The sequence below is a fragment of the Wasmannia auropunctata genome, unplaced genomic scaffold, assembly GCF_000956235.1.
Source record: "Wasmannia auropunctata unplaced genomic scaffold, wasmannia.A_1.0 LD335988.1, whole genome shotgun sequence".
Lineage (NCBI taxonomy): Eukaryota > Metazoa > Arthropoda > Insecta > Hymenoptera > Formicidae > Wasmannia > Wasmannia auropunctata.
Genome location: NW_012026902.1, coordinates 813910 through 825772, shown reverse-complemented (window position 1 = coordinate 825772; position 11863 = coordinate 813910). Strand labels below are relative to the sequence as shown.

General features: G+C 46.9%; 2 protein-coding genes across 4 annotated transcripts; one reads left to right on the top strand and one right to left on the bottom strand.

Moving 5' to 3' along the window:
- Positions 1 to 318: 318 nt before the first annotated feature.
- Positions 319 to 11797, bottom strand: LOC105454139. 3 transcript variants are annotated; one of them, XM_011696532.1, is made up of 7 exons: positions 11682 to 11797; positions 8161 to 8377; positions 7825 to 7928; positions 7454 to 7645; positions 7149 to 7294; positions 6895 to 7021; positions 319 to 6540 (listed from the first exon to the last, which is right to left on the bottom strand). In XM_011696532.1, exons 2-7 carry the CDS (start codon positions 8327 to 8329, stop codon positions 3100 to 3102), a joined length of 4179 nt encoding a protein of 1392 aa, XP_011694834.1. In that variant the 5' UTR covers positions 8330 to 8377; positions 11682 to 11797; the 3' UTR covers positions 319 to 3099. The 3 variants fall into 3 exon arrangements, with proteins under 3 accessions (XP_011694834.1, XP_011694836.1, XP_011694835.1); XM_011696534.1 differs by lacking the exon at positions 11682 to 11797 and adding an exon at positions 10040 to 10351; XM_011696533.1 differs by lacking the exon at positions 11682 to 11797 and adding an exon at positions 8653 to 8780.
- Positions 5675 to 11396, top strand: LOC105454178. Its single transcript, XM_011696608.1, has 4 exons — positions 5675 to 6071; positions 7117 to 7269; positions 7477 to 7670; positions 11046 to 11396. Exons 1-4 carry the CDS (start codon positions 5675 to 5677, stop codon positions 11238 to 11240), a joined length of 939 nt encoding a protein of 312 aa, XP_011694910.1. The 3' UTR covers positions 11241 to 11396.
- Positions 11798 to 11863: the final 66 nt, after the last annotated feature.

The window sequence follows — 11863 nt, the reverse complement described above, 5'->3', positions numbered from 1 at the left end:
ATTGACATCAAGCGGGATCCCGTGCCTGATAATCAACTGTTAATATTTGCTCTGCGTTAAGCGGTTGGCCGTTTTGTTTACTTATTAAATGTGATTTTTTTCGCAGCTTGTATTCGGCAGCATCCTGGGAATCCGAGTCAAACACACATCTCTATTTGCTTGTTGAAGTCAATTCTTTCTCCCAACTTATCCCCGCAGCATCCCGAGAATCTGGGTGCGATGTGTGGAGGAAGGACGGGAACGGGAAACGGGACGGCCGGCAGTAGAACTCTCGTGCGAAATTGCCGCTTGTTGGAACTATGCCGTCTGACGATCTTCTGTGCGTTTACGTCAGGAACACTTTATTTTACATATTTACACCGGTTTCTTTCTCTTTCTCGAGATATCGTCTTTGGTCTACCCACACTCTCTCTTTCTCTCTCTCTCTCTCTCTCTCTCTCTCTCTCTCTCTCTCTCTCGAGCGCTCTATCTTTCTCTCTTTCTCTGTCTCACGCAAACATACATGCATACACGCTTCTGATACGCGTTTCCTCCTTCGAAACGGGTACGAATGGAAATCATTCCATAAATTAGAAAAGAACATCGTCGACTACCAGTTAAATGCATCTCGCTAACCGAACGGTTTTCCGGAAACGGGACAGCAGCTTGTTGCTCTTGATCGAATCACCCTTTAACCAGTAATCCCAAGCTTATCGCCCCTTATCTATCATATTTTCTCCCTTTTTCATTTTCTTCAGTGCATTCTACCGCATATTGTGCGCCGAAAACTATATAAAGGACAAATTTTCCCGCTCTGTCCTTAACAAGTCCTTAATATAATATTGCGTTAACTTTAGCGCGATCCGATGCGAATATCACTCTCGATATACAATATCTTATGAGAATCCTATGATATATATCGTAGAATTCATTCAGCAATTTCATTGCAGGTGTGTCTGTTTTTGGCGCAAAGGGATCGCCGTTCGGTTAAAGGATTCACCGGTTAAAGGGTCGCGATAAAAACTTCGTTCTCGACTACGATAATTAATTGAGATCATAAAAATAACGAAGCTTAGATTACATTTATGCCCTGTTCTATGCGACGTGTGAGTATACGGTACCGTAAACGGATGCTTGGATCCTTGGATCTTCAGTCGCCGAATGCCTTACTGTATGAATTTAAAAAATTGTCAAATATAACAACGCGCTAAGATCTTTCGTGTGTGTTTCAGGATTAAAAAGGATTATTTAAGAGGACCTGAAAAGACTGCGCGGACTAAAATGTTGAGGGATTTCAAGACCTTTGAGTGCGATCGTGGGAAAACTGAGAATTTCCAAAAAGAGGCGAGCATTCACGGAACGAAGGAGTGACAATAATCGGTAATAAAATTTGTTCTATAAACGTAAAAGTTTAACGGTCTGACGAGTCGAAAAACTTAGGGCGAAGAATCCAAGGATATAAGCATTCAATTTTCAGATCATTGGATCCTTGAATCCTTATATCCTAATATATATGTATCACGTATGTACGTACGTATGCTGTGTGTTCTATGTGTATGTATATGCGCGCACGCGTGTATTGTGTATGGGTATATGTGTTAGGATGTCCCTTACTTGCTTATGTGATTATTCCAAATATTTATATTTTCTTCTTAAATCACTTACATTTGAAATATATGTGTATATTTACACATATACACTACCACTGTTTCTCATTTAATTTTGTTGTCAATTTCAATGTCGATAGTTTAATTCGCCAATGCGATTCTCTCATCACTGCGCAAGAATTTTCTACAAGTAAGGGATACTCTAGTATGTGTATGTACGCAAACACGTGTGTAAACGTATACATGTATATTATGCATGCATACATTTCTGGAAGTGGAACGTTCGCATTATTGAGGTATATCTACGTTCAAGCGTTCGGATATTGTCGGTTCCTCGAGAAGCTAGAAAATACGCTCCACAGCCGGGAGCCAATTGCCGTTTTCTGAATTTTTCTGAACTTTTACGCTTAACGCATTGTACATTCAGATCGCATCACTCTTCGAGGAAATCAATCAGCCTTCGAGCATATAACATTTCTTCCCTCTTTTACTTTGGCGTGTCCTCGAAGAATCGTGCTTTCTGCAATCGTTGTTCCGAGATGTTCGATAAATGAAATGAATAATCCTGAATGTCTCTGAAGTGACGCTAAAACCAAACGAGTCGTGGACGTGAAGAGTAAGAAATTATATTATTGCAGTAATTAATAGAAATCAATTAAAAGAAATATTGATAAGTATTGATAAGTAAAATTTTTAAAATGCTCTTTATATTTTGTTGTTGAACATTTTACGACGTATCAGTTCAATTAATTGATGAAAACTGATTTGTTTATATTTCGTTACTTTTTGTTGTTATTTTTAAGTTACATTCTTATCACATCACTTCAGAGACATCATGGACAGAGAAATCTTATGATGAGATAAAACGTGAAAGGAATGTTCAACGAGCGCAAAGCGATACTTCAATAGCGATATAGGTCGTCGCAGAATTTTTGAGAACGGACCGTTAGAAAGTCAACTCGTGATTAAACTCGTTAACTTGGATTATTATGAAATCCTTGAGCCTTTAAATCCTTGGATTCTTGGACCCCTGAATTTTGAGATCCTTGGACTCTTAGATCTACGGATTTAGAGTCGTAAGCCTCGCACTATAGCCGAGATTTCTCGTACTTAACCGCATTTAATCCATCCACCGGAGTGTACTGTGTGCCTCAAAAAAAGAGGAATCAGTACTTTTGACCACGAAAGTAAGCGTTCTTTCCAACACGTCGTTTCGTAATCCAAATTCTAAATGGTGCGAACCGTGTTAAACATTAAAAATTAAAGGATTTAGGAATTGTATATTCCCCAGCTTCTTAGATTTGCGATTCATTTTCTTGAATTAGTAGACCGGGAACTATTTTTGACTGAAACGTGAAACTATAAGCGGATGCGAATTTTCATAAAGTTGAACCTAGTTGATCCCTTCTGGCTGACATCTCCTATCGAGACACCCGGTACAACTTGGCGAAGACGGCCGAGAACGAGTCGCGGCAGCCGCGCTGGTCCTTCACACGATGATCCGTATCCGAAGTCATATAGTCCAGACCTGCACTTTCTCCGCGACGACGCACCAGCTTGCGTGGTCGTAATACGATGAAATGATATGCAGGTTCTCGACGTACTTGTTGATCAGCTGATCCAGCTCGCCCTCCCGAAAGACGTGATAATATTGGTGATAGGTAATGGAACCGCCGCCGCGATCGGAGGGCAACGATTCCTGGGACGAGGCGTTACTCAGAGTGTCGGTGCTCGCGGTGACTAGACAGCCCGCGGCGTCTCGCCTCTTCGTCTCACTCGACATCTCGTCCAACGAACGGCCGCGTTCCTGCAGTCTTCGACGCTCCACCGAACACCGACGGGCGTTCTCTACATTCGGATTCGATACCAGTGACACCGTGCTGCCGGTGAACAGTCTCGCAGTCGACTCCGCCTGGCTGCCGTCGCTCAGGCTCGTCGCTGTGTTCTCCATCAGAGAGTCGCCCACGTCGCTCGAGTCCATCGATAATCCGCTGTGAGAGGAACGCCATTTCCCGGCCGCCCTCGAGTCCTCCACTGCCTCCTCGAACTCGCCCGTCTTAGACACCATCACGAAGTCCAACGTGTCGTCCGAGTTGCTGCGCAACAACGACGAGGTGTCGGCAGAATGCTCCTGATTAACGTTGGATTTGAGTCCTGCTCCGGATTGGAGATTGAGCGTGCTTTCAGCATTGATAAATTTTTTGGTATCACTTATAAGATTACTACTGGATTCAGGATTGAATCTGGATACAAGATCGGCCTCAGTTTTTAATTTCTCTTCAGATTTACGATTAACTCTAAACGTTTCGTCGTATTTGGATATGAATGTGGTTTTGGGCTCGGCTTCGAGCTGAACTTCGTACTTGGAGTTGCACGGAAATTTACGATCGAATTCGGATTCGAAAACGGTATCGTCGCAGAGAGATTTGGAGGATTTGGGTGTCAATTTGGATTGGACCACATTGGCGAACTTGTCGTATCCACTCCCGTCGTACGCTTCGTTTACGACCCACGACGTCTCTTTGGGTACTTGATTGCACCCGTCCCAGCAGGCTGTAGTGCCCGTATCCAAATTATTTTCCGCAACGTCCGACGACGACGACGTAGTTCCCGACGTCTGGCAGACCTCGAAAAAATCGAACGACGAGTTCTGGCAGTACCGACTGATATCTCGTATAAGATCGCTGCTCGATTCGTTAGCGTAGCCGCCCAAATCTACCGTAGCGGATTTACAATCCTGCTTCAAGTACGCTCGCGTTCGCACGCTCGATTGCGACCAGATGCCGTCATTATTCCGTCGTTGTGCAACCTGCGAGAATGGCGAGAATTGTTCCACTTGGGCATTATGTTGAATCGCCTTCTCCACGGCGTCCTCCAGTGAGCTCGCCACATTAGCAGCGGCCTCCAAAAGCCTCATAGATTGCGAGGAGATGGACTTTCCGCTTTCCAAAAGAATGCGCGACGTGGGGCAGACTGTGTCAGTCCCTGCTAAATTATCTCGAGAAAAGTCGCGCATCACCTCGGTTTCCGCAAGGAGCGGATTTTCATCTTCGAATTCCGCGGACGAGTCGTCGTGCGCGGGATCTAGCGGTGTATTCGAATCCTCGAATGACGCTGTTGTTCCCATACTCACCGACTCGTCGTCACGTATACTACTTTCCGTTTCCTTCGTCCTCTTTGACACATCGTCTCCGCTTGATTTGGAGAGACTCTCGTCCGTCTGTACGTTGTTTCTCTTTTCTTCAGCCTCCTTCCTCGCGATGTACCGCTCGTCCGACGTGACGCTGATCACCGAGCCGACCGACTCCGGCGACGAGACGCCGCTGGAATCGCTGTCCAAGTCGTCGGTCTCCGGATTGAACAGTTCCAGAGATAGCAAACGCGGCAAGATTCTCGTGACTGTCTCCAGACGACCTGAGGCCGCCGTGGAGGCACGCCTAACCAACGGAAACGACGGTCTGGCGCGAGTCGCAAAGCCCGGCTTCGCTATGAGCAGCTCCTTGATCTGATTCAGTCTGGCCTTTCGGCTGTCGTCCTCGCTCGCGATCGGCTCGCGACCGACTGCCTTGCTGGCATCGTTGTAAGTATGCACCAACGACGTGGTGTCCGGCTCCTCATCCGGTTCCGACGTAAGACGGAGTCCTGCTGACGTTGGTGCCTGTAAAGTGTTATCGGACGTTTCCTTGCAGACGATGGTCGGCACACTAGGTTTCGTCGCATCACCGTGATGCGTACTCGTATTCGTATTTGTATTCGTGCTGCCAGTCGATTGTTGTTTCAGCAATGGTGACACGCCGATCACTTTGAATCTGGACGACTGACCACCGTCCAGCGGCTGCTTGACACGCGGCGACGGTGGTGCCGACGTCGTGCCGATCTGCAATGCCGCCGGTCGCGGCGCGGAAGGAACCTCATTGACCGAGGACGTCGCCGAGGGAGGCGGTGACGGGACGGCGACGTCCTGCTTCGGCACGTAAATCACAGACGCGAAGCTGTCTTCGGAATCTACGCTGGTGTCGCTCTGCAGACTGCTGTCCTTGGACGAGTCCGAGCCGTCCTCGCGTGAGAGACGACGTTCGACACCCTCGATGCTACGTTTCACCATTGTCACCGGTTGTACTTTATTGTCCGTTTGCTTCGACTTTGTCGTCGCTTCCGCCGTCGCGGCGGACGTTGATTCGCTCTCGCAGGATTTCCATCCCTGCAGCATCCGAACGAAACCATTCTTGATGGACATGCTAGAGACCTTCTCGATGTTCGTTGTGGAACGCTTGATTTTACTGGTGAGCCCGTTCTTCAGCAATTGGAAGCGCCGACTGGCGCTCACCGGACTGATCGAATCCTTGAGCGCCTCGAATGTTCGCCACTTGCAGATGAGCTCCTCGTTCAGCGACGCCTGCTTCATGATATTCCGTCGCACTCGTTCCTTCTCCTCCAGCCGTTCCGCCGACATCAATTCCTCGTTCATCGAGCTCTGCTTCAACGGTACGTTACGCTTGCGCAACGACTGGTAGGAGAAATCCGGGAGGTCCTTGATCAGATTTTCAATGGCAGTGTCTTCAGGATTCTCCAAACCAATCTCTTCTACGTACGACTTCTGCTTCACCAGTCGCGGCTTTGAGCCGCTCGACGACGACGAGACCGACCGCTCGTCCAAGATCAGCTCGGACGTCGTGTAGAAACCCGGGATGCTGGACCGGGAACGCACCAAATCGAGCCGCTCAATTTCCAGGATATCGCCCAAGCTTTTGGATTTGATGCTTAACGTGTCCGCGGAATGCTTGTTCGTCATCGTTAGCGTATGTGTGGTTTCCACGCGGCGCAGCTCGATCGGCAGCTCGTCCACGTCGGTCGTGTCCTCAGGATCGTAATTCCGCCGGCTTTTGGTGCTACTCTGCCAACTTCCAGGAAACCAGGCACGACCGCCACCTCCGCGTCTACTTCTCGCTAATTTCTGAAAATAATCGTACAACCTTGCTAATCGGCAATAACAATAGGGTAATTAAATAATATACTATAAATATGATCTCGAAATAGCAATTAAATGGGAAAAATTAATTCTTTTTTTCTCCAGATTTTTGTTCACAAAAAAAAAATAGCCAAGTAAAGAAATTTAATAACCTCTTGACATTTAACTAAATAATCTTTGCGATAACTAATATTGTGACAAGAGATAACAGTATCAAAAGAGGAACATTTCCAAATATTAGATACCGAAAACGACCTTTCAGGTCGAGCTTAAAATATTGCATATGTAGATAATCACTCTCTATCTCCATCTCTCTCATTCACTCACTCATCTGATTACCTGTAACGCTCGCCGGAAACAGCTATAACAGGTCTCATTCGGGCTAGAGAGGCTACTGGTGGATGGTGACAAGCTGAATATCGGATCGATCCAATAACTCTTGCTTTTACATTTTCGTTGGCTATTTCTGGAACAAGAAATCATGACAGCTATGACCTACATACGACAGGAAATGCAGAAATTGCGCATAGACGAAACTAAACATGTTACGATTACTCTCAGCACATTGGCGAGATAATTTCCCGAAAACTCACCTCTTTGAGGATGACGGATGTTTCTGTGCAGCGTCATCATCTCGCTTCTCGTTACCGTCTGATGCACCCGAATGCTTCGTCCCATCTGACGATGCGCTCATGCAATGCGATTTGGGCCACGGTATTAAAACATCTTGCGATTCAAACTACGAATATATATATGATATATATAATAACAATATAATTTGTAATCCAGACACTTTTAAAGATACCGATTGTCGAAAGGGGAAATTGAAAAGAGATTAATTTAAAAATTTATTAATAGAAGAATAGAAGAATTTATTAATAGAAAATCTTTCTCTTACCTTCCTATGCTTTTGTTCCATAGCCCAGACGGATATAACGAGCCGACCTCCGATTCTAAGGACCCGCGCCAACTCCTTCAACGCATGTACCCTCCTCTCCGTGGTAGCGAAATGGTGCACCACGGCGATCGACAGCACCGCATCGAAGCTTTCTTCTCGGAATGGTAGAGCCAAATTATCGCAGATTAGAACCTTCGCACAACAAGCAAATGAGCCCGTGAGTAAAATATTCAATGATAAATCATTCGCACGCATTAATTCGAAATCACTTTAATTCTCTCGCGGGGAAAATATAAAAAAGAGAATTGATGAGATATAGAATCAGCTTAGAAATAAACTTCTTGTATAGAATTGATATATATTACGCGCACCTCGTTTTCCTTCTCGCGCGCGATGTCCGTGAAACGCTTGCATCTGTCCACCCCTATCTTGAAGACACTGTGATTTACGCTGAGATATTTTCCGTTGCCGCAACCTAAATGATGCAGACATAACGTTGTTACACGAACGGAGAGATGGTATCACGTTGTAAAGCATGCGAAACGTAAACTCGGTTAACTATGCAACCACTATATACGATGAATACTTCGTCAGAGTTGTGTATAGACAAACATTTGCAACATGGTTAATGAGAGCTTTGTTGAAAGAGAGAGAGAGAGAGAGAGAGAAAAAAGAAACGCGTTTCGCATAAAATACTTCTGACTAACCGATGTCGCAGACGAGGGCACCCGGTTCAAGTTCTTGAAGAAATTGATATACTCGTGGCCAGTGTTTACTTTGCGTGGTCTTCTCAGCGCATTGCTCGTATACTTCGTGGACGTAGGCTTGCTCTAAGGCCACCGAGCGAGCTGCATGCTCTCCGTCGCTCTCAGACATCCCTCTCGCTAAGGTGATTTATCCTCGTCCACATGTGCGCTTACGATGCTGCACAGAAAATATTTGTCTCTTAAAAATCGAACAGTCATTCGAAAAGTTATTCAGATCGCAAGATCGCGAGAAACGAGAAAAAAAATTTAACCGAATTACGGAGATGCAAAAGAATACGAGGAATTTACGCTAAAAAGTGCGAACGAATTATATTTTATTTTTAAATTTTTCTGGATATCGAAACGTCAAATTATTTTGTTGATTTTTAGGACTGTCGCCTGCTGCCTTTCGCGTTGCCTTATGCACGTTTACTTGACACAGTGAAAACGCACATCTTTATTCATAGACCTATCTCGCAGGGCGGCAAGCATCCGCAATAGAATAGCTCCTGCAGTAATCTGAGTATCAACTTGTCGGGCCTCAACTTCTCCGCGCTCTCCGTTTTCTTGACGCGATCCGAGCGGTACCGCAAACGGGGTACCGTGTACATTCGACACCATCGCAAAAAGCCGCCGGTGTCCTCCGTGCGAATGAACGTCACGATCGCCCAGAGCGTGCAGAGATTTCGTGATTTCTTTCTGGTGTGCAGATAGAGCTGGCAAACATCCAGGAACGTCATGAGATCGACGACGCTCCTTTCCATGGAGACCAACACGTTCGAAGATTAGACCGACACGGAGCTTTCGCGCGCGGCGAATTCGATGACCGGGAACACCGAGACACCGATCTGCGGCGTTTCAAAGAGAAGCTCGGAAGTCAAAAGTCGCGACCGAAGACGGACGACCGAACCGATCCTTTAAATAGATCCTTTGGCAAGCGTCACCGAGCGGAAAATCCGCCTGGCGCGAGGCCTGCTCTCCACTCGCGCCACCGCCACCCCCGCATTGTGTGCTGATGGCGAACGCCGTCGGAGGCAGGTGGACCGACTTCAAAGAGCAGCGGCACCCCTTCCCCGTCTCCGCCTTCCAGCGACTCTCCCGCTCGCGCGCCGCGGTACCCTTCGCCACCGCTCTTGTCGCGTGCGAGCGAGCAACGAAAGGGCCGAGTACATGTGTGCGTCGTCGTTCGTTCGCAGGCTTCCGATACGCGGCTGCGCGGTGAATTTATTCGATATCTCCCTTTCGCATAACTGGGTTAGCCTCTCTCGATGCACTAGTTTAACTAATTTAAGGATGCCACCAGGATGCCTCGTGCGCGACGACTAATGTCAACCATCGTCACTCAACGCAAACGAACAGGCCGGGCGGGCGGACGGACGGACGAATAGATGGATGGTTAGACGGGCGGGCGGACGTACGTCGACGTAATATCGACGTGCGCGCTGTTGCTCGCTTCCGAGGGATGCGGCGGTGCAGTGATGCACGCGAGATGCAATTACTAAACTCGCAAAGAATTCTACGGGAGCTCATTCCCGAGAGAGACGCGGAAGCGTCAACTTCCTCGATATCTTTGACGCGTCGACGCGTATTAGGGTGCCTCTCTTTGAACTTTTGGAACTTCAGAGAAAATGAAATTTTCCCGACAGAGAAAAATAAATGAGCAAAATGTAATCGTCTATGTCTAACGCTTCTCACTTTCCAATCAATTTCAACGATTGAAGTATTGTCTGCAGGCTATTATGCGCCTGTGTCCGAGGAGAGAGAGGGAGACTCGTCTACATGCTACTAATGACAACGACTTATAAATAGAATGTGAAATGCATCCCACGCGAGTGCTTACGTCACGAAACGTCGCCTGTCCGTTCAAGGACTAAGGGCCGATCGCATCGAGCATTGGATTGCAAGTTTATTTAATTAGACTTTCCACCGCTTAGCTAAAGAGAAACGAGAAACATATATCGACGCGCCGTCATAGCCGTCTTTTTTTGTTCCAAATTATAGATTTTTCGCTTCCTGAATGTTTTTTTGGGCGCGAAACGATTGTTAGTACGATCGACGTACGTTTAAGTGTCACGGACGCCGAGATTTCCGTAACGTGAGATTGCACACACGACGAAAATCCGCCACCCCCTCGACGAGACGGAGAACCACTATGCCACCGCGGTTAGACTATACACTACGTAACGGTCGGGGATCGTAAGTGTGTTGGTCTCGGCGGCGTGGGTGGTACGTAGAGCAACGGCAATGTGCCAACCGTGAGAGAGGCAGCCATGAATGAAAGTGCCGCATATCGATTTATCTGCGCCGCCCTACATACGAAATATGATAAATAGAGAGTGCCTCTACCGATTTGCACACTGACACTTCGAATCACCACGTCATCCATGCGTATTCATCTCCTTCTCATTTCCAGTCCCCGGTTACGTGTTAATTGAGCGAGCGAGGCGCAGCATCATTATCTCACGTATCTAATACGGGTATAATGAGATTAGATCAGAGTTATTGCAATAGGCGAACACAATGGCGAGGGAGAGTAAAGAAGACATTATGTTTCGTAATGTCAGGTAAACAACCGATAGAATTAATTGTGAGAGCAAAGCAGTTGCATGAAGACCTGTAAGAAATGTTACATATACGCGCAAATAATATAAAAAATTATATAAATCTCACGCATTCGGACTGTCGTTATGTGACAAATCCTAAACATTTTCGGGGCTTAATTACAGAGTGGTATTAATGGGAGCTAATAATTGGATGAATATGTTAAAAAAAAATTCTCGAGTTTTTCGTGACGTTTTTATTAATTTTATGTCGAAATTTTATGTAATCATCGATTTCTGTTGCAGAAATTCCGTGAGATGCGTCAAGATGAGATTCAACAACAATCGGATATGGAATTTCGCATCGTGTGTAATCGATGCGAACAACCGTGGATTATCGACTCTCCGTCTGTAACACAGCACCAAACGCGTCACCGTTCAAAACGATTCGATGTGGCGCCATTATTCATTCATGCGAGCTGCCTCTACGTCAATGACTGAGCATCCGTTTTGAGCTACCGTGCCGATTTGACGATCGTTACCGATGCAAATAGAGCGATTTTGAGGAATTTGGATACCGAAGGACTTTAAAAATTCGGAGGACTCGAATGCCAATGAGTCGGGAACCACCGCGATCGGAGCAATCAACGTCAACGACAGACGCAAGTTATCGACTATTTTATACTCGATATTGATAAGACCGTATCAACCTTATCGCGCAAAAACGACCGCATACCTTTGTATTCTCGTGAATAGGTAAAATCAATTCCTTCGCGAGAGACTGCCTACGCGAATACGTTCGGGCCGGCGACGGCCGCCATATCGCTGATCGCGCGAGAACGTTTCCCCCGCGGGCGAGACCGACGGCGAGGACGTGAATCGACGCCACGCGTGTCTACACGGTTCTACTGTAAAAAAAAATAAAAAACATCTGAGACTCACCTGGGTCATGAGAGAGGCGGAATCTTCATGCTCGCGATGAGATACGCTGCTGTGGCGGCAAGAGGGTGCAGCAGCGCGGTGGCAGCGACGACGGCGGCGGTGTCGGCGGCGGGGTCGGGGTCGGAGTCGGCGGCGGCAGCGGTGGTAGCGTCGGCTGGTACTGGTGCTGGTGCTGGTGCTGC